This window comes from Galleria mellonella, unplaced genomic scaffold (genome assembly GCF_026898425.1).
Source record: "Galleria mellonella isolate WM207_F2 unplaced genomic scaffold, CSIRO_AGI_GalMel_v1 utg1267, whole genome shotgun sequence".
Taxonomy (NCBI): domain Eukaryota; kingdom Metazoa; phylum Arthropoda; class Insecta; order Lepidoptera; family Pyralidae; genus Galleria; species Galleria mellonella.
Window position 1 is genome coordinate 2,265,894 of NW_026441987.1, and position 23,787 is coordinate 2,289,680.

Here is a 23,787-nt window from a genome sequence, read left to right on the forward strand (position 1 = left end):
AAGCTATATTTTTAGCATTAGAATACATAGAAAAACAGGTACTATATTCGAAATGGATTATAATTACAGATAGTATGAGTGTTCTTATGGCATTAAAAAATAACACATTCATTTCATCATCAAACTACTTAATTCAAGAAATTCGTAATAAATATTATCATCTCTGTACTATATATGGAAAAGATATTATCTTCATCTGGACCCCTTCACATATTGGAGTGTTTGGGAATGAACAAGTAGACACTTTGGCTAAAATTATTAATTCAAGTGCTGCTCGTGTTCAAGATTTACCCCTTTGTTACTCAGATTGTAGTATTGGAATACATAAAATCGTTACAACTAAATGGGAGGAGCATTGGACTCAAATATTACAGACTAAAGGCAAATGGTACCGCAAAATTAATTGGCGTATTGGAAAACCGTGGTTCTGCAAAGGAAAGGACACAAACAGAAAATTTTACACCAATATTTGTAGATTACGAATCGGCCACGGACATTTCAACGAACACCTGCACCGAATGGGCATGATCGCTTCCCCATCATGCACATGGTGTAACTCAAATACAGCCCAATCTCTACATCACCTTTTTTTTTGATTGCTCTGAATTTGTCATTCAAAGACACATTATGTTTGACGAACTTAGGATTATCTTCAAAAAACCCGAAAATATCCCGCACTCAATCCCGCTTCTCTTAAGATTTCCTTCTTGTTTCAAAGCTATTTTCACTTATATTACTACAACATTCAAGGAGCTATAAGAATACTTTTATTGAATTGCAAGACAATGATTTTTTATAATTATTTATTTTTAATTTGATAAATCCACTGGTTTAAGAAAACTCAAGAAAAGATATTTATGAAAATGTACTTACCGGATTTGACAAATGAAATATTGAAGATTATGACAATAATTGAAGCGACATTAGAAAAATAAAATTCCAGACAAATTATCTTTTTGAAGACTAGGCAGCATGGTCTCCGACCTTAGCCTGTTCCAAACGGAACAAACGTACTAAAAAAAAAAAAAAAATTAGTATGACAATGACATCGATATGACAAATTGTTTTTAGGAGTTGGTATTGTTTAGTAAAATTATTTTTAATAAGCTTCTTAAAAACAAGACAAAATATATACAGCCGTATCCGTTTTACAGCGATAAATTATAATAAGATAAACCTTTAAGTAGTTATCATTCATATATTTAATATATGAATGATAACGATGATATCATAAACATTTAAATTTATTAAAAAAATTATAGTATGTTAGCACTTAGGTTAACACTGTCATCTAAATGTCAAAGTTGTTACTTTATGAATATCCATTTATGGGCATTTCTATACTCAATACATTACCAACATTGCGAGATAAAAGAAAGATACGTCACTTTTTAGGGAGGCTATGGAATACTAGCGGCTGTGTGTTTTTCTATACAAATTGAAAAGTACTGAATAATTGTAGATATAATATATTAGTCACTATAGTGTTTAATTAGTAAAGTATAAGGACAATATGTCGTATTCTAATAGTAAGTTTTGATTAGTTGTAAAGTCGTCAGGAGCATGACAGCAAAACGGTGCTTCTGGGTGATAATTTAGTTTCTTTCTTTTTTTTTAATATTTGTCAGTGAAGTGGTTTACTGTTTGTGTCCGCAGAATATATTTTTGCGGCCTTGCCGCGTACTCAGCGTGGTACACCGCTAGTTTTAGGCGGGGACCCGAAAGGCAGAAACTTCCTGTATACCAATGGGAATTCTGTTATAATCAGAGATATTGAGAACCCTGCTATCTCCGATGTCTACACTGAGCATTCGTGTCAAGTAAATGTAGCTAAATATTCTCCAAGTGGATTCTATATTGCATCTGGAGGTAGGTTTAGGTTATATTAATTAATGTATTAATTTATAGGGTACACAAATTATATTTACTACATTGACGGAACTTTTTACTTTCTACCATTAATTGAGAGTCTAAATTGCTGTATAATGAATAGCTAGAGGCTTGTTGTCTTGCCTACTAATATAAGTTAGTAGCATAAAGTATATTTGTTTTAAATGGAAATGTTTTAAGAATGAGAAATATTTTCTTTGCACTTTATGACTCACTTTATTATTCATAGAATATTTTTTTTTAACTTGTTCTACATTTATATATCTAACCTCATATAAAAATATCTGAATCCTAATTATAGTTATAATAGTATACTTTATTAAATTTCTATAAAATTATAAATCATAATTAAATTTCTAAATAACCATATTAATACAAACTAATTTAAATTATAACTAAGGTAAACTGCTTAGCTTACATAAATTAGGATAAATGTATTCTATCTATATATTAATTCAGGATATGATTTATATCTCTGTACCAAATTTATTTTAAATATATTTGACTATTTCAGCATGATTGACTAACAAACATTTAAATTTATTTTAATTTGCTTTTACTCATGACTTTGCCCATGTGAATGGGTTTATGTTTACTAATCAGGATAAAAAAGCCTATGATATCCATCTCATATAGTACCTAGACACTAAATTTCATAGTGTTAGGTTAAGATGCAAGATAATAAACAAACAAACAAAACTTTCACATTTATAATATTAGTAGTTATTTATGTGTGTCATAATGTCTCCCACTGGAATAGATAGAAATAATGGAAGCTTCCCATATAAAATGACATCTTTTTCTACCTCCATATTCAACAATCTATTTATATAAGTTGTTACCTATTTGGTTCTGTTATTAAAATAATTTTTGTGTTGTTATATTATAAAACATTTATTTCTTATCATCAAGTTTATGATTTGAAATGATTGCCACACCTATCGATAATATGAAATGTTATTTATATTAACTAGGTGTTCACCATAGCTTTGCCTATATAAAGTATCCTATGTGTAAAGTTAGGATATAATCTACCCATGTATCAAATTTTATATAAATCCATCCAGCCTGATGCAATTATTGAGAACATGATTGAGTAACAAACATACAAACATTATTACAAATTTTTACATTTATAATGTTAGTAAGATTTTTTCAATTTCTATCTATTGATAGGGTATTGGTGATGTTTTAAGAGGGACGCTGCTGTCCATTCTTTTGCCATAAGCTCCCATTGTCACCTTTTACAACACCCACGAGGACCGCTCGGACCTATATCTAATAGCAAGGATGGGATGCCTAAACAAAGCATCTTTAACACCCAAAAAATAAGTCACCCAGATAGATAGGGAAGGAAGGGATGGCCTATTATATGCTGGGACCTATATAACTTTTTTCCTGTAGGCGACAGTAACCACTTTCCATCATCTGGGCCATCAGCTTGTTTGTTATTCTAAGTTGTATAAGAAAGCCACATAGGTTGTGGCTAGGTTACGGTAATTGCTTACCATCAGGAGGCAGTATGTTTGTTACTAACATTAGTGGTATAAAAAATAGATAATGTTAGCTTTATTTTTAAAATTAAATACTAAATTATTTGAGGGAGACTTTGTACAAAAGTCGATTGCTTGGGTACCTCTGTCCCATTCGTGTTTCTACCGTGGAGCAGTTGTGTTTGCATGGCTGTGTTTCGGTTTGAAGGGTGGGATATGGTGTGAATTTACAGGGTATAGAGGAATAACACCTGAGCCCTCAGGAATGGCAACGCATGGGGGTTATCATGAGCGAAACAGTATACTCTGTTATGTCCATGGTACTGCTCATGTCTATAGGCGACGGTTACCACTTTCCATCAGGTGGGCTGTCAGCTTGTTTGCCATTCTAAGTAGTATAAAAAAAATTACTATAAATTACCACAATGTAGTTATTTATTACTTAGCTCCTAGTTATTTGAGGAAATTGTTTTTATTATTCCTTTGACGACCTCTTTGCTGTAGCGGTAGGCATGTTGCTTTGCGTAATGAGGACTTTGATTTCCGGTCTGGCCAATTTTAGGAAACGAACTTTTCTATATTGGTCTGGGTATTCTTTGATTATGACCCCAGATGGTCCTTGCTTGTTTCCTCATAACCCAGGGTATGCTGGCTTCTGGGGGATGTGCTTATATACCGGCGCATCCCCTGAGTAGTAGGGTAAGCACGCCATCCACGCTATCTCGAGAGAGGAGACCTGCTCTTACCATCAGGGGGCGGGTCGCTGCCGTCGGAGATGTGGTGAGTGCGAAAGCGAACCCATGTCTCCGACATATGGCACCTCGATGGTATATCGTCTGGTTTTTGGTGGGTACACCCTCACCTTACGGGGGGATTCCCACAGTACCCATTCACCTCCCACAAGGTGTATGGGTCTGCATAAAGCATTTTCCAGATGTTAAAAAAAAAAGGGTATCCTGGCTTATTATTAAATCATTCATAATTATTAATTTTTATAAATAATTCTTTTGCCAAAGATATCAGTTAATATTGCCGTGTGGTTCCAGCATAGATTAGGCCACCTCTTCTATTACCATAGGTGTCGTAAGAGGTAACTAAGAGAGGGCGAGGGATGGTTAGCAGCATCCCTCTTAAAACATATCCAACTTATCATTTAATATATATCATATTAACAAACATATCCGTTTAACTGCGGTTGCCAATCCCCTTGTTAAGCGTGACAACTACTATAAAATCTACTACTATAAAAACCCCCTAAGGGGCAGGCTTCTGTTCAGCAGTGGCCAGTCTGATATAATGATCAGTTAATACAAAAACCTAAAAGTATTATACAGCAGAAATGGGAACCCCGTCCATTCCAAATTAAGTTTAAAATGAAATATTACAATTTCTAATCGAAATTCTGAATCAGCGCACTAGACTCATTTAAATTTTACGGGGGAAAGTGAATGAGCAATATGAAAAAAAAAAAAAAAAACTTGTTTCTGATTAAACAAAGTGGGTATTTAACCTACTTTGGAGTTATTAAAGCGGTTCGAGTCTACGGGCATTATGTTGGTCACACTGACTAGTTTTTGAGGTAAATTATTGGACAGACGTTATCTTTATAGTCAATGAACAAACAGTTCGGTTATATTGTGGATGTACAGAGAAACGATTTATTAGTGGCGAAGACTCATTCGGTTTGCCGTATGATCCCGGCACAGAATAGGCCACCCATTCCTTTCCATTCCAATAGGTGTAGTAAGAAGTAGTGATTGCAATCCAGCAGCGTTTTCAATCCAGCTGGATTCTTGCTGGATTGACCTGAATCCAGCTGGATCCAGCTTGTGTTGCCGTTCATTCGCGTATGCGGCACATGCTATGATGACAGAACGGCAACGTCGCCGTGCCGTTTTGAAAAAGGCGGCAATTTGAAATTAAACAATAGAAATTGACACGTTTGCGGATCCGCTTCACTGGATCCAGCATGTTTAAAAAGACGCTGAATCCAGCTGGATTGCTGTATGCTGGATCCAGCAATTGCAATCTCTAGTAAGAAGTGACTAAGGGATCTTTTACGGTCGAGGAATGGGCAGCAGTGTCCTTTTTAAAACATCGCCAAGACCTAATTGAGGTTATATTCCTCCTTTATCTGAAAGTATATACTTTCATCTTTTCATATTGGTCTCATTAAAATTTTATAAAAATCGTTTCAATAGTTTGGTCTTTAAATTAAAATAACTTTTTTTTTTATTGGATGAAAATGGTATGGTAACCCCGCCTGCGCTAACGGCATACGCTGGCAGGGCACCAGTGAATGGTGATCGATGAGGATGAAAACAGGCCAGTTAGCCGATCACGATGAATTCATCTGGAATTAATCATGATAGTTTCCAGGGAGAACCGCGAGGAGGTCGACCTGGTTGGGTATATTGCTAGCAATGGGATTCTCAGTCTCCATTCGTGAAGGTCGTGTCCTTGAAAGGTGTCTGTTGCCTCTCTTATGATATTATTCCATTTCGCACGGACTTAAGCCTCTCGCAGGGCAGCTGCAACTGATAGTCCCGTAACGGCGGTTACTTGGTCCAACTATCGACTAGGTGATCGTCCGCGTGGTCTTTTTCCCTCTAAATTTAATACTAAAGATGAATTTATTTAAAGGATTTTAAAAAATTAACGAAGTGGTAATCGTTTTAGGGCTTTTGTTGCTATTGAAGTCACAGATGTTATCGACTTCCTTTGAAATACTGCACCTGAGGTCCGGACCATTAGGGTGCCCTTAGGCATACATCATATTCCATCAAATCAGAATGCACTTACAGTTGCTTAGTAAAATCTTTCCGGGGGCTAAGAGTGTCCTTAGTACTAGCCCTTTGCGCTTGTTAAAGCTGTAAGGATCATCTGCGTCTAACGCTCGGTTTGAAAAATACTATTTAAAAAAAAGTATGTTATTTTTTTTATGTATTTTCTTTTTTTTGTATATTTATCTATGCCTGTTGTTATTTCTATTTTAATGCATTTAATTGATTTAGTATATTTTTTATAATGGGTGATAATGAAATGGTAACCTCGCTTGCGCTATCGGTATACGCTGGCGGGGCACCAGTAAGGGGTTTTTTTTTATGGGCGCAAATGGTATGGTAACCCCGCCCGCGCTAACGAGATACGCTGGCGGAACACCAGTGAAAGGTGATCGATGAGAATGAAAACAGGCCAGTTAGCCCATCATGATGAATTCATCAGGAATTAACCATAATAGTTTCCAGGGGGGACCGCGAGGAGGTCGACCTGGTTGGGTATATTGCTAGCAGTGGGATTCTCAGTCTTCATTACTAACAATCCGAAATTCACAAGAATTCGAATTTAACAATAATTAACTACGTTATTTTCCAGGGACAACCAAGGGGTCGGTCTGATAAGATATATTGCTAACAATAATATTTTTGGACTTCATTATTTTTGTCTCATATTAATTTTGTTATTTTTTTTTATGATTAATGAGGATGAAAAGGCAGGTCATTTAGCCCAAAGTAATGAATTCATCTGAAATTAAACATGATGGTTTCTAAAGGGAATCGCTTGGAGGTCGACTTAATAGTATTGCTAGTAATGGAGAAATTACACCCCCATTAATAATAATCGCTGTCCCCAATTGTATTAATAATAGTGTGTAAGTGGTAACTACAGTTAATTTCTTCAGTTTATTGTCTAAACAAAATTCATTCCAGTTTTATTGGTTACTTACAGTGGCGTTTGACTTTGGCCACAAGCCAGCTAGAGCATGGATATCTCCAGAATTAAACTTGTGTTAAAATATCACAACAAATCTCATACAAATATTTTACGGTTAAATTTGGTTTATGACCTTTGGGCGTTGTATGTTTTAATTAGATGTTTTATTTATTTATTTAAATAACTTTATTGATCAAAATAAAATAAGGTAAAAGAGGCGGAGTTAATGCTAGTAGCATGCTCTATCGACCTTTGAGTGAATCACGAGAGCACTACTGTCTTAGCTACTGAAAGAGATTGAGAATTAATTAATGGTTTTGTACGAATAAAACTGTAAGATTGTGTCCTAAAAGAAAAGAACCGACTTCAATTCTGGCAAGACAAATTATTTTGTTATCAAAACTAAACTGTTGAATAGATTTTAATAGAATTGCTATGGGACTAATCTATCTATCTATCTATACTTATAATAAATCTGTAGAGAGGTCAATTATGTACATGAAATATATTTCCAAAATAACTATTAGGCGGTGATTAGTGATCGATACTGATGCTAAAAATGTAATCAGTAAAATTTTTGTCTGTCTGTCTGTATGTTGGTTATAGAAACAAAAACTACTCGACGGATTTTAACGAAACTTGGTACAATTATTCTTCATACTCCTGGGCAGGTTATAGTATACTTTACATCACGCTACGATCAATAGGTGCAGAGCAGTGAAGGGAAATGTTAAAGATGTCCACCCGTGCGACGCCGGGACGGGCCGCTAGTCTTTAATTATATTCTTTCAGATGAAATATTTTTTTTTTAAATCGGTCATATCAGGTAACAAACATTATCAATTAAATTGAATACCTTTTTTTTTTGATGGGTGATAATGGAATGGTAACCTCGCCTGCGCTAACGGGATACGCTGGCGGGGCAGTGACCTGACCCCAGTGAAGGGTGATAGATGAGAATGAAAACAGGCCAGTTAGCCCATCATGATGAATTCATCGGGAATTAACCATGATAGTTTTCAGGGGGAACCGCGAAGAGGTCGACCTGTTTGGGTATATTGCTAGTAATGGGATTCTCAGTCTCCATTACTAACAATCCCTTTCCCCTCTTTTGAAGTCGGTTGAAAGCATAAAAATTAAATGCCGTTATGCCGCTTGCCGTAAACGACCTTGATAACGGTTAGGCCGATTTGCCTTTCATAATCGTAATAGTTCGATTAGGGTTTTTAGGAAGAGTTCTCGCGTTTTAGGAACAATCTAGCTTGGCTGGACAAACCCATTGGCCCGGGGGAAAGGGATTGTTAGTAATGAGATTTAACAGCCTCATTGCTAGCGATACACCCCATCAGGTCGACCTCCACGCGGCTCCCCCTTGAAACTATAGTGGTTAATTCTTGTTTGATTGGTCACTATGGGCCAACTGACCTGCCTTCATTCTCACCTGTCACCCTTCATTGGTGTCCTGCCAGCATATACCGATAGCACAGGCAGGGTTACCATTCCATTTTCACCCATTAAAAAAAACATTAGCCCACTACCATTGGCCCATTAGTACTACTAGTCGTCGCTTTTAAGTGTCGCCCTCTGGTATCAGGACTTTTTTTTCGAGATTGGAACTATGCTGGACTAACTTAGAGAGCTTACTGTGCTATCGATATATGCCAGCGGGGTATATAGATGTTAGTTAGTGTATAGATGTTAGTTAGTGTATAGATGTTAGTTAGTGTATAGATGTTAGTTAGTGTATAGATGTTAGTTAGTGTATAGATGTTAGTTAGTGTATAGATGTTAGTTAGTGTATAGATGTTAGATGTTAGTTAGTGTATAGATGTTAGTTAGTGTATAGATGTTAGTTAGTGTATAGATGTTAGTTGAGGATTAAAGCTGGTCAATTGGCCCATCGTGACGAGTTCCACAAGAATTCATCACGATGGTTTCTAGGGGGAACTACGGGGAGGTCGACCTAATACGGTATATGACTAGCAATGGGACTGGTAGTCCACATTGCTAGCCATATACCATCATACACATCAATAACCCCCCCCCCTTTGGCTTTTTTTTATGGGTGTAAATGGTTTGGTAACCCCACCTGCGTTAACGGGATACGCTGGCGGAGCACCAGTGAAGGGTGATAGATGAGAACGAAAACAGGCCACTTAGCCCATCATGATGAATTCATCTGGTATTAACCATGATGGTTTTCAAGAAGAACCGCGAGGAGGTCGACTTGGTTGGGTATATTGCTAGCAATGGGATTCTCAGTCTCCATTACTAACAATCCCTTCCTCCTAGACATATACTGTATTAGGTCGGCAGGGTTGCCATTCCATTGTGGCGTCTGTAAATTAATATTGTAAATATTCATCTCATAGCCATTTATCAACATCATTACTTTCTTCTCCATCAAGTAGGTTAATTTAATTGTACATAGATATTTCACCTCTTTCTATCTTTCGCACTGGACGTACAGACATGACAGCGACGTTTACTTCTCACATTCATTTCTGCTGTCATTCTCTCATTATATGAAAATCAATAATATAATCAAGTTAGTTGTTACTTATTTCGTCCAAACAACTATACCATTATCATCCATTTAAAAATAAATACGGTATATGGTGACAAAAATCGAAAAAGGAATGTTGCGTTGGTTTGGTCATTTGGAGAGGATGGATGAAAGAAGAATTACGAAAGAGATTTATCGAGCAAGAATGAATGGAGATGTCGGTAGGGGCCGCCCTAGACGGACGTATGTCGACCAAATAGGCGACGTGCTGAAAAAAGGCCAAATTAAAAGTACCCGTAACCGACGAGCGTGTATGACAAGATTGATGAATGTGGAAGAAGCGAAAGAGGTTTGTTTGAATCGAAGCATTTGGCGTTCCATTGTTTCTGCCTACCCTAATGGGAGACAGGCGTGACAGATATGTATGTATGTATGTATGTACGGTATATGGTTAACAATAGGGCTGTTAGATCTCATTACTAAAATTAAAAAATCTCCTCCATCCTGACGCAATACGTTGGATTAGATAACAATTTGTTCAAGGGCCAAACTACGTATATTACATTATATAATATTACTAGCTGACTCGGCAAACGTTGTTTTACCATATACATTATTTTTAGAACTATACATGAAAATATATCGCACTACAATTATTATATTGGATTGCCATCTTGCAACCCTATTGCAGCATATAAAAATCGCGATTAAAAAACAGGAGTTGATCGTAAAACGGTGAAAATTTGAGGTTGTATGTATTTTTCAATGCTAAATCATAATAAAATAAAAATGAAAAAAATTGTCAAAAAAATGAAAAAAAAATTTTTTTTGGGGAGAGTCACCCTTATCATTGACGGGTATGAAAAATAGATGTAGGCCGATTCTCAGACCTACCCAATATGCACACAAAATTTCATAAAAATCGATAAAGCCGTTTCGGAGGAGTTTGGTAACAAACACCGTGACACGAGAATTTTATATATAAGATTTCCAATTTATTACGTAGTCACAAGTTTGTATATGTTTTCCATTGAAAATGTTTCTCTAATTCTTCACCCACGGTTTTGGCCTGATCCCATAAACAATCTGACAGTCTTACATTTTTCTATCTTATTTAAAGTATATAATAGTAAAGTCTTCTGTAATAAATGACTCAATTATTTTAAATATGTCTATTGGGGGGAAAGGGATTGTTAGTAATAGGGATATAACAGCCCTATTGCTAATAATATACTATATCAGGTTGACTTCCACGCTTTTCCCCGTGAAATAATCTTGATTAATACTTTAATTAGACGATTTCCAGGTTTTATTAGATTAAAAGGGGGGTAAAGAGGTTCAGGTACCAGAGGGAGACTTTGTACAAAAGTCGATTACTTGGGTACCTCTGTTCCATTCGTGTTTCAACCGTGAAGCAGTTGTGTTTGCATAGCTGTGTTTCGGTTTGAAGGGTAGGATATGGCGTGAATTTACTGGGTACAGAGGAATAACACCTGAGTCCTCAGGAATGGCAACGCATGGGGGGTATCATGGGTGAAACAGTATACTCTGTTATGTCCATGGTACTGCTCATGTCTATAGGCGACGGTTACCACTTTCCATCAGGTGGGCCGTCAGCTTGTTTGCCATTTTAAGTTGTATAAAAAAGAAAAATCTCTTTTTCCGAAACATTAAGCCAAGAAGTAGGTGTGACACAACTTGTCCGAGTAATGTCATATGACGGAAGTATGAAGTGTCACACACTTCAACCATTTATTGACCAATTTTAAATCTGGCTTCTAGTTAAGGAACACTGTATTTTCTGAGTTGAGTAAATTGTATTCTTGCATTCCTCCTGGACCACTAAGGATTGATTTTTTTTAATTTTGACTAGTCATTTGACTTATAAAAGAAAGCGGTTTTTGATTCTTTTGTGTTTTTGTACGTATGTTATATCATAACTCCCATCAGTTACGAACCGATTTGGAAAATTCTTTTTTTTATCTGAAATGATAAACTTGCAGATTGGTGCTACATGCACCTTTGAATGAAATTTTATTTCGGTATTCTTTCGGTTTCAGGCAAATCGGTTTAGTAGTTTAGTTTTAAATCAATATAACTGATTTAGCTACAATTGAAGTTTTTTTTTTATGGAATACGATTTTAAAATAATTTTTCTTATGCAATTGTAGATGCATCCGGTAAAGTTCGCATTTGGGACACGGTGAACAAGGAGCACATATTGAAAAATGAGTTCCAGCCGATCGGAGGTCCCATCAAGGACATCGCTTGGAGCGCTGACAGCCAGCGCATTGTGGTGGTCGGGGAAGGCCGTGAGAGGTGATATATTTTTCTGTCAATTTAAAAAAAAATGGAGGTATTCAATTCGATTGTATTTTTTTCTGTTTGTTACCTCATAATTCCGTCAGTTCTGAACCGATTTGGAACTTTCTCCGGAAAGATATATTTACAGATGGGTCCCATAGAAATTTTATCAAAATCGGTGCAGTAATTAAATTTTTAGATCAAAATAAATAGTTTTGTCACAATTGACTTATTAAAAGGGAACCCTGCTTGCGCTAATGGTATACGCTGACGGGGCACCAGTGAGGGATGATAGGTGAGGATGAAAACAGGTCCATTGGTCCATCGTAATGAATTCAAAAATAAATCAATCACGATGGTTTCCAGGGGGAAACGCGAGGAGGTCAACCTAATAGGGTATATTGCTAGCAATGGTGTTGCTAATCCCCATTACTAACAATGCTTTCTCCCCCTCACCGATGTCATCAAAGGTTATGTTTAAAAATCAGTTGTTTCTATACGCAGATTTGGCCATGTGTTCATGGCGGAAACCGGTACGTCGGTCGGCGAGATCAGCGGCCAGTCGAAGCCTATAAACTCTGTGGACTTCCGGCCGTCGCGCCCGTTCCGGATCGTGACCGCTTCGGAGGACAACACTATCGCTGTGTTCGAGGGGCCGCCGTTCAAGTTCAAGTGCACTAAGCAGGTGATTGGATAATCATAATAGTTGTTAACTGTCCGCTGCTGGATGCCCATATTCATATCCCTTTCAGACCTGAACGATACGGGCGTGAGTTGTAACTTTAAAAAATTCTAAAACCGCGCGTAATTTTTACGCATGAAGCTGTAATAACATGATAGTGAGATTCTAAACCGGCCAATAAGAAATCATTTTAGCGGTTAGGTGGTGCAGTAGTCTCGTGCGTGCCGACAAGATGGCTTGGCTCCAAAACACGAAAATATATTTTATCTGAAAGAAAAAAAAATTGGGTCTGAAAGGGATATCCCCTCTGGTGATTTTTTGCTAGTAGCCACGCTTGGCAGGTGGATTGCCAACCTCAGTTAGGCTTTCGTGATGTTATAAATAAAATAAATTAAAAAAAAAATAATTTATTTAGCAGACATTGTTACGCTTATATTAATATAGAGTAAAATAATATGTATGGCAAGTGAAGAGGTTATATGATGTTTGTCGAAATGGTCCCCGCTCAGCGTTATGCTGCAGCCGAGGTGCTACAGCGCTGATTTCCAGATGAAGCCCTTCGGGGAACTCTTAAATTAATATGCTAACTTACATAATATTGAACATGTAAAACTTATTTACATAACATTATAGCGTATTTTATAATTTATGAAGGACGTAATTTTTTTTTTATACAACTTAGTATGGCAAACAAGCTGACGGCCCACCTGATGGAAAGTGGTAACCGTCTCCTATAGACATGAGTAGTACCATGGACATAACAGAGTATACTGTTTCGTCCATGATACCCCCCATGCGTTGCCATTCCCGAGGACTCAGGTGTTATTCCTCTGTACCCAGTAAATTCACGCCATATCCCACCCTTCAAACCGAAACACAGCCATGCAAACACAACTGCTTCACGGTAGAAACACGAATGGAACAGAGGTACCCAAGCAATCGACTTTTGTACAAAGTCTCCCTCTGGTAGAATTTAATAAAAATAAAACTCTGCTGTCATAAATAGATTATACATATATGATTTATATGGAATCTGAGACTATCTAGAGACATTTTGTACAAAAGTTGTTTGCTTGGGCACCTGTTGTATGTGTTTGCATTATTGTGTTTCGGTTTGAAAGGTGGGACATGGCAGTAAATTTACAGGGTACAGAGGCATAACCTTAGTTCTCAGGAATGGTAACGCATGAGGTGTATCATGGGTGAAACAGTATACTCTGTTATGTCCATGGTACTGCTCGTGTCTATAGGCGACGGTTACCACTATCCATCAGGGGGGCTGTCAGTTTGTTTGCCATTCTAAGTTGTATAAAAAAATATATAGAAATAAATTTTTATGAGCTTCAGACCAGCTTTTCGAATGTGAAATCTCGTGTTGTATAATATTATTATTTTACATTTACAGGAGCACACTCGTTTCGCTCAAGCGGTCCGCTACAGCCCGGACGGCAGTTTATTCGCGTCGGCAGGCTTCGACGGGAAGATCTACTTGTACGATGGCGCCACCTCTGAGCTGAAAGGAGAGGTAATTTTTCTTTAATGGATGATAATGGTATGCCAACCTCGCCTGCCTGAGCACCAATAAGTGACGATAGATGAGGATGAAAATGCAGGTCAGTTAAACCATCGTGATGAATTCACTTGGAACTGAGCACGATGGTTTCCAGGGGGTATCGCAAAGAGCTCGACCTGACCAATGAACTCGCCTCTCCAAATCACCACCCTGTATTAGAGAGGTGAGTTCATCCCTCCCCCCTTATAAACAATGGTTATCACTTTCCATCAGGTGGCCCGTCAGTTTGCCATTTTAAGTATCATAAATAAAATTTGTAAAAAGCGATTGCTAAGCGATGTTGGTATAATTTACTTCAATCAATCTCAACATTCATTCACAGATCGGGTCACCAGCTCACAAAGGCGGTGTTTACGGTATCGCGTGGTCCCCGGACGGCAAGCAACTGCTGTCCTGCTCGGGTGACAAGACGTGCGCCATCTGGGACATCGAGACGATGCAGCGGGCTACGTTGTTCAATATGGGCACAGCTGTTGAGAATCAACAGGTAATGGGTGCATCCAGATATGTGTAATGCTCTGTTTGTCTGTATCAATGTAATTTGGTATTCACAATGCTAAATGCTACAGCCGTTTGTCTGTGAGTAAAGGCGTCCTTGACAAATCATAGATGCAGATATCTTCTATTAGGCTGACATAGTTGTAGTACTGAATAAAAATTAGAATTAAAAATATGCCAATATTTATCACCAGGTGTCGTGTCTCTGGCAAGGCAAGCACCTCATCTCCGTGTCGCTGTCAGGTGTAATCAATTACCTGGACGTGGATAATCCTGACAAGCCGTGGCAGGTGCTGATGGGCCACAATAAGCCCATCACATCCCTAACGCTGCACCCAGACAGACACACTGTGTACACAGCCAGTCATGATGGTTGTGTCACCTCGTGGAACGTGGAAACTGGTGAGTTTTTGTATACACTTATGTGGGATTTTCACAGATCGATTTTAGAAAGAAGAAAGAAGAAGGGACCATATAATAACAAAACATATAATCCAAGAGACTACAGCATGAGGTTCTTCAAAAGGGGTAAAGAGGTTTCTAGCTAGTCTATTCTATCTCATGGACCCGCTAACGATAGAATGAGATAGCAGTGCCGGAATGTCATCTCATCTCATCAAAATCAATATGTCTTTTAATTATAGTTTTTCATTTCTCGTTGGCCAACTGGGAGTATTTACAAACTAATTGGTTAATATGGCGACATCTTTTGCAGGCGAAGCCCGCCACATACAAGGTCAAGGTCACGGTAACCAGGTGAACGGCATGCGCTCCAGCAAGGACGGCTCGCTGCTCACCATCGGTATCGACGACACGCTACGCCGGGCCGTGCCCGCCGCCGAAGGTAATATTTATTCTTTAATCAGTTATTTACATACTCTTTTTTTATTAAGAAATATAATTGGTCAAGTGTGAGTTGAACATACTTTCCAAGGGTTGTTTACAAGATAAAACTGTAAACAGGTCTTTTTTTTCTTTAGCAGTTATTTGAAAAATATGTATATATGAGATTTCCAGCTACATTCCGACAGGACATAGGCTACCTTTTATCTCAGTCACGCAGACGAAGTTATGGGTAAAAACTAGTAAAATATAATCAATATACTGTTTTACCGATGATGGCCGTTGGTTCAATACCTACATAATACAAACATTTGTATTCGGGATTATGTCTGTATTTGGTTGGATATTTTATATGTAATTGTTTATTTAAAAAAAATACAAGGAAAAGTAAGTTCGTCTGTTAGTTATCTAGTATCCATAGTACAAACTTCGCTTAATTTGAAACTAGATGGCGTTATACAATATGTCTAGTGGTACTTATTTATTTTTAATTTATTGTTGTACCAGGCGAGGCGCCGACCTACACGGATGTGTCCGTTCCTCTGGGCTCGCAGCCTCGCGCCATGGATCACATTATAGAGGATGATACTACAATTATAGCCACGGTCAAAGAGGTACGTCCCGTCAAAAGCATTCTCAGTATTGTTCACTTCATATATGCCTACTAAGATTTTAAATCAAGGGGATTTTTTTATGGATGATAATGGAATGGTGACTCCGTCTACGCTATTCTTCACTTACTATTCTTTTCAACCAACTTTACAAAAAGAAAAAAGTTCTCAATTCGGTTGTATTTGTGTTTATTATATCATGACACCATCAGTTCTAAACTGATTTTAATTTTTTTTTTATTAGAAAGGATATACTTACAGATTGGTGCCATAGAAATTTTATCAAAATCGATTAAATAGTTTAGTTTTAAAATGAAAATAACTTGTTTTGCCACAATTGTAGTTTTTTTTAGTGGAACACAACATTAATTATATTTACTAACTGCAAATGATGATTGGCCTTGTACTGATTTCAGTTGGCAGTGGTGATCGGCGGCAGTAAGCAGTCATCGTTGCCGCTCAACTACGAGCCCACGTGCGTCGCGATCGACCCCAAGTCCCGACACGTCGCTGTCGGTGGTAAGTGAAAAACAAAAATAATAAATACCATTAATAACGCCAGTTCCATAGAGAACCACCATAGAGATCGCTGACGCCGCATCGCATCCAAAACTCGTATAAATGACGTAAACGCCTAACTAGGTAGTCGATAACGCTGCAGCACGAGGCTGGTCTATGTCACGACTTAACGTACTCTTGGTTTACACTTCGGACTGGACAGTCATTTTAGTAGACTAAAATGTCTATGTCGCACGTGCGTCCAAAACAGTTTGGGGGCAGACTCGTGTTCCTGGACGATACCCAGGCGCATGCGCCGCGTCGACCGATGACAACGACACTCGCCCGAGACGCTAGTAAGGTCGTGTGTGTGTGTGTGAGACGACTGAATAAAATATGACCGCTCATTTACAATTGTCACTTAAAATTATTTTATTTTTAATTGCCATTGATAACAATTTAAGTCATTCCGATAGGCCCTGAGTTTTTATTTCTCATCACTGAAGCTAGTTCAAGCGAAACATTGAATATTTTACTCAGTGCCTTCTAATACCAAACTAAGTAGAGCTTATACTGTGGGTACTTGACGACAAAAGCATTTTCCAAATCGGTTCATAATCGACGAAATATATGATGTAACATACTTAAAAAAAAAGATATGCTATTAAATTAAGAATTTTCTTTTATTTTAAAGTCGGTTAAAGTGCCGTTATTTTTACTCCGCAAAGACAAATGCCAGGTTTAATAATTACAGAATATAAGGTAAAAAATATGGGTTTCCATTTGAAAATGTTAAGTTGTCCTTTAAATAGTCCTCAAGGTCATTGAACAAGGTCATTATTAAGTTCGTCTCTTGATATCTAACATTTTCTATAAAGGTCATTTTTCTCTTCTCTAATTACGAGTTATTCTCAGTCTTTGCGTTGAGAAAATTAGCTGTTTCGGTACTTTTGTGGCACCCTGTATAATTCCTCCCGCAGGTGCAGACAATAAGGTGCATCTGTACACGCTGGACGTGCGCACGTTGACACCGGGCCAGCTGCTGGAGCACCTGGGCCCGGTCACCGACGTCCGCTTCAGCCCCAACTCTCGGCTGCTCGTCGCCAGCGATGCCAACAGGAAACTTATATTATACTCCACTGATGACTATAAGGTGGGCTTACCGAACGATGGCGTGGAAACCATCATCCGTGCTTGTGCGAACAGTTCTGAGGCACTACAGAAACGGGGGAGTGCCAACATAATCCTAAAAATATTATTGTACAGAGCATTAGAGTATTCAGAGATTTTTCAGTATGCTTGAACCATAGACATTAAATGACATGTTGTTTATTATTCTGTTATTGCCGTGTGGTCCCGTCATAGAATACGCCACGCCTTCCTTTCCCGCTTGTGTCGGAAGAGGCTAAGGGAGGGCGAGGGATGGGCAGCAGTGATCTCACTTGTATATATTGATATTTTCTTGTCTTTTTGACGTGTTTACTGGTTTTTTGTATACTTTTTGTATTTGTGTGTACTGTTTTTTTTTTTAATTATTGTTTTAATACTGTAGGTAACTTATCCGTGAAATCACTGGTTTGTACAGAATAACAGTGCTGTGGCAGTAAATAAACTGCCATAGCATAATGCTCAGTGCTGGCCACGTTGGCAAATAATTGTAGCAAATTATAATATATAATTATAATATTATTTTTCTTAGTCTTTGATAGATACTCTTTATTGTTTTTTTCCATAAGATTACAATAATAAACTTATTAAGATACAAAAAATTACAAGAAATAATCACAATGAGAAAGCAAGGGGCGGCCTTATTTGGTTTTATTCTAATGCAATGGGTTGTCAATAAAGCTTTTTCTTTCTTTCCTTTTTAAAATATCTTCAAAGTCTAACGGCGGTTGCCAATCCGCCTGCCAAGCGTGGCGACTACTGGAAAAAAGGGTGTTTGTAAAATATGCTGGTTCTTGTTATTATATATTATTATTTATATTATATTAATTGTAAATAAAATTGCCGTCTGTTGACTTGATGTATTGTATTTATATTTTGTTCTAATTCAATTGTTTATCAATTTTCTTTTTTTTATAAAAAAAAAAACATTACAATTGTCAATATATAAAAAGGTTAATTTTGAACATATTCCACCTAGGAAAAGGTGTGAGAGAATTTTAACAAATCAAAAAAATACTTAAAATAAATTATTAGCTATATATATAAAATTAACTACCATGTGATGGTGTCAGGTACATTAGCCTATTGTTTTAAGAAGAAAATTGTTTATAATTTTTTTTTATTTGATGTATTGTATGTTTATTTTGTTCTAATTTAATTGTGTGTCAATTTTCTTTTTTTATAAAAATAAAATATTATAAAATTAAATATAAAATAAAATAAAAATAAAAGGTTAATTTTGAACAAAGGGGATGCTTATGTTCGACAGTGGACAGCTGGTATGATGTTGATTGATTGTTCTGTGTGTACAGCTGGCGCACAACAAGGAGTGGGGCTTCCACACGGCGCGTGTGAACTGCGTGGCTTTCAGCCCGGACTCGACGCGGGTGGCATCTGGCTCGCTGGACACCAGCCTCATTATTTGGAACGTCGACCAGCCCGCCAAGCACACCATCATCAAGAGTCAGTATGCGCCCACAATTTTTTTTTTTGCTGTTTGTATACCGAGGCCTTATCTGTGTGAATCCTTATTAATGTTATATGGTACATGTGACAGTTAGCTTGTTTCTATGTTTGTTTGTTACCTTATAGAGGCTAAACAGATTGACTGTGTTAGTAATGGAGGGGGGGGGGAGAAACTATCATGGTTAAGTCCTGATGAATTCATCATGATGGGGCCTGTTTTCACTATATATTTTCATCCCGTTGTTATCATTCCATATTCACCCATAAAAAAAACAGATTGACTAATTAAGAAATATAGTTTACACATACTATGTGGGTTGGAGGAGGATATAGGCTATTTTTTATAAGTAAATATATTTGTCATGCGGGCGAAGTCGCAGGTAAAAGCTAGTCAGTACATAAAGTTATATTCTATGTGTTAAGTTAGGATATAACGTACCTGTGTACAGAATTTTATTCAAATTCTTTCACTGGTTTTTACTTTCAAAGAAATAATCAAGATATTTTCCTGTAAGAACCATGAGGAGGTCGACCTAACAGAGTTTCTTTGAATGGAATGGTAACCCCGCCGCTGGCAGGACACTAGTGAAGGATGATAGGTGAGGATGAAGCTGGTCAGTTGACCTATCGTGGTCAATTAAACAATAAATCAGTCACGATGATTTACAGGGGGAACAGCGTGGAGGTGAACCTGAAAGGGCATACTTCTGGCAATACGGCTAATTGTCCACATTACTAACAGTCTCTTCCCTCTATCCAGTGGTATTTTTCTATACGTACTTACTAATGTTATAAATGTGAAAGTGAGTTTGTTTGTTTGTTTATTTATTACCTATTAACGTCTTAACTACCGAACCAGTTACTATTAAATTTGGTATACATATATTATGGGATGAAAAAGGCTATAAGGTAACGCTACTTTTTATCTTTATCATGAATATATCACACAGACGAAGTCGCGGATAAAAGCTAATACTATTTAAATTAAATTACATTTGAATTAAATTTATTATATTTAAATTAAATTAATTACATTTAAATTAAATTTATTTCATTTAAATTAAATTTATTTAATTAAAATTAAATTTATTTCATTTAAATAGATTTATTACATTTAAATTAAATTAATTACATTTAAATAAAAATTTAAATTAAATTACAGACGCGCACCCGCAAAGTCAAATAACTGGCATCACGTGGGTGGATGACGAGACGGTGATCTCCGTGGGACAGGACGCGAACACACGTGTCTGGAGTGTGCCTAAAGCCTAAACCATAAGAATAAATATCAAGGTAAAACTGATACTCCCGTCGATACGATAATTACAAGGGGTACGTGATATACGGCAATATGTATATATTGTTTATACAAGATTTATATATTGGTCCATTAAAGAATATATTAAGTATTCGATCGAAATTTATATAGATATCCAACAGATGTAGGTGTCTTTGAAATGGGCGATGACCTTTATTCGGCTTTGAATGTCCAGAGGAACCCAATATATAGATATTGTGGCAGTAATGATAATACATTAGCGTACGGTGATGGCTCGTGTCCTATTAAGAGCTAAATGAGTCAGGGTTGTCAAGCGACAGACACTGTAGTGGGAACATTCGTCTCGCTCACTCATATTTGTATAGCGTGGGGTGAGTCTTTATAATGGATAGATATGGATTATAAAGATAGTGCGTAGATCAAAATTGACTCAGCCAAACCTCACTTTAATTCTATCAATTTTGATAGATATATTTTTTAAATTATAACAAAGCGCGCTATGTTTTTAGTGTTGCAAGTAATTGCATTAAAAATTCCCCACATGAGGTTAATTTTTTAAATTAAAAAATATGACCTACTTTTCCAAAGCATATGTATGAAGGCACTATTTATATAATCTAAGGTTGCATCTTATTGTAATTTGTGACAACCCTACCAACGTATGCGGGAGCTAAAGGGAAAAAGAATATTAGCGGCATTTCTGCAATTACAAAGGGAAGTAAACGAGTGTCAGTTTTACTCGATATAATTTGTTCTTATGTCTAAACATAGCTTTTCCAGGGATGTACTCTTTGTATGAGTATTTTAAAAACTTAGAATATGTATTTTTTCTACCAGTTTATTTATTTTCACGACAAGTTCCTTAAGTAGTGGGTGGCCAGAGAGAAGAGAGTGCCAAAGGCCTCTATGCTTACATATGTCTCATGTTTCATCCATTTTCATAATTCGTCTCAAGTTGTATGTATGAGTTACGAAAGTGGTTCTGGCAATTCTTAATGATAATATCCACCAAACGGCTTGCATCAGATCGGCTCGGAACGGATTTTACAATCTTTAAACGATTTTAAATCGTATACACAGTATTTAAAGTCTATATTACCAAGCCGACTACAGAAACTTGACCGCGGATGTCTTCCGCGAAACGCGATCGTAGCCGAAGGTATGTTGCGACGCGCGATCGGCTCTGTTCGCCTGTCGTCGTACATCGATTTGGAAAATTCTTTTGTTTATCTAAAATGGTATACTTACAGATTGGTCTTACAGAAATTTTATCAAACTTGCTTGAGTAGTTTAGTTTTTATATCTAAATGACTGGTTTTGCCACAACTGAAGTCGATTTTTTTTCTTGTGGAATTAAATTTTAATTATCAATATTTCTCATTGTTCCAACTTTTCCTTTACAACGTTATTTATTGCCTTATTTTAAGTTTTTAATGAATTCCCTACAAGATAATTTCCCTAAAAAGCAAAAGGTACTAATTAAAAGAGTATATTAATTTATTATTAAGAAACATTAAGAAAATACTAATGTATTTATTTTCGCTTCATTTTAGTTGTAAAATTAATTAATGCTCAGAAAATTGTCTACGAGCAACTGTAACGGAATATGTGTCGTCACTGTAGTTCCATTCGGCTGGCCTTACTCCCCTTCTTAAAAACTAGCAACACATTCCGGCTTCCAATTTTTTTTTTATCAAAATTAAGCCCATATTACACGCTGTATAATATAGTTATTTATAATTAAAAAGATTTTTCGATTTTTTTTTAGTTTATCTATTATGAATAAAAAATTAAATTTTTTATTTCCTATTTTAAGAGTGTTCATACTTCTGAAATGTGGCAACATCGCTGTTCTCTTTTAATTGTCAATAACAATTAAACAGTTTTTAATATTTATAAATAGCTTTAAATTCATTACTGGAAATCTTTTTAAATATTAATTTATTTAAAAAGTGTTCTCTTAGTGAATTAAAACTTAATGATTTAAGTTCATATACCCGGCTACTAAAGTTTGCACTTAGGCACTTCATATTTTGCTTTGAAATTTTTCAAAGACATTATTTCTATTAAAACCCAAATTTTAACTGTAATAGCTAAAATAAATGCATAAACTATTTGAAGTTTTTATATACATATAAGGGGATGATTTTGGTGGCAAAAAGAGAGATAAGATGTATTCCGTTAGTTGCTCATTATATTATAGCGTAATTTATTTGTTACTAACCAGTTTATATATATTGCGTTTCCCAGTGAGTAAACGAGATTCTTCTGTATTGATCTCTGATACGAATGTTGCTTCCTTGTCAAGGCATTTTTACAGTCAAAATGTTTCATATCGTAGTGTTTATATTTCTTTTTTTACTTTTTTTTTACAAGAAATTTTAAACTAGAACCTTAAATTCTATAATTATTCAATCTCATTTGTGACTATGATTTCTATAAATAAAGACTGTAAATTCTTAGTATTTTTTTTATATTTATACAATATTTTGTCTTTATAATCAAATTTGAGGACATAAATCTTTGTTTTTGTTAGAAAATTTTGAATTCTATCAATGAACTAATAATCTATTTATTTTTTTTGTCATCAACTATTAACAATTCTGAATATGACATGTGCTACGAACTAAATAACATATTGACTGTAAAATTTGCCTTATAATTTATTATTGTATAAGTTTTTCGTATTTTTTATATAATAAAAAAATAGTCCATAGTGTTTTTGCTGGCAAATTGTGATTTTTTTCAAATATCAATATTAAAAATATTGTTTGTATCAATTAGTATACTAACGTGTGAAGAAGCATTTACATCGAGGTGTTATCAGCACTCTTCAGAAATATACACTATACATATTGTTAGAATGTTTGAATACCAACGTACGGGTACGTTACCAATATCATTGTAACTGTCAATTGCATTTTCCCGCGTAAAAAAAAATAGAATGTGGTTTGTCTATGTATCAAATTTCATTCAAATCCATTCGCTTTTTTAAATTGAGTAACAATTTTTACAAAATCATATTTATATTAATAATCTGTATATATATACAGATAATGTAATATAAAATATAAACATATATATGTATATACGTTGGTGTAAAACTTTAATATTATAATGTGTATTTCTGAACGGGACAAAAACTTTTCTAAACAGTATTTTTATACTAATTTCTAATATATTTTCTCTTTTTTTTACGTGGTTTCTACTAAAATGTATGTAAGATGATGAAATAAAAATTGTATACACTTGTATTTTTGGT

The 23,787-nt window shown here is 36.0% G+C and overlaps 1 protein-coding gene across 1 annotated transcript; it reads left to right on the forward strand.

Annotated features, from left to right (window-relative positions):
- The first annotated feature begins 1,369 nt into the window (after window positions 1–1,369).
- Window positions 1,370–23,779, forward strand: LOC113522274 (actin-interacting protein 1). The gene is made up of 13 exons (XM_052900379.1): window positions 1,370–1,529; window positions 1,657–1,869; window positions 11,775–11,922; window positions 12,412–12,592; window positions 13,995–14,114; window positions 14,485–14,649; window positions 14,855–15,062; window positions 15,376–15,504; window positions 16,011–16,117; window positions 16,531–16,633; window positions 17,593–17,765; window positions 19,093–19,243; window positions 20,409–23,779. The coding sequence occupies exons 1-13, from the start codon at window positions 1,514–1,516 to the stop codon at window positions 20,516–20,518; spliced, it is 1,824 nt and encodes a 607-aa protein (XP_052756339.1). The 5' UTR covers window positions 1,370–1,513; the 3' UTR covers window positions 20,519–23,779.
- The last annotated feature ends 8 nt before the right edge of the window (window positions 23,780–23,787 follow it).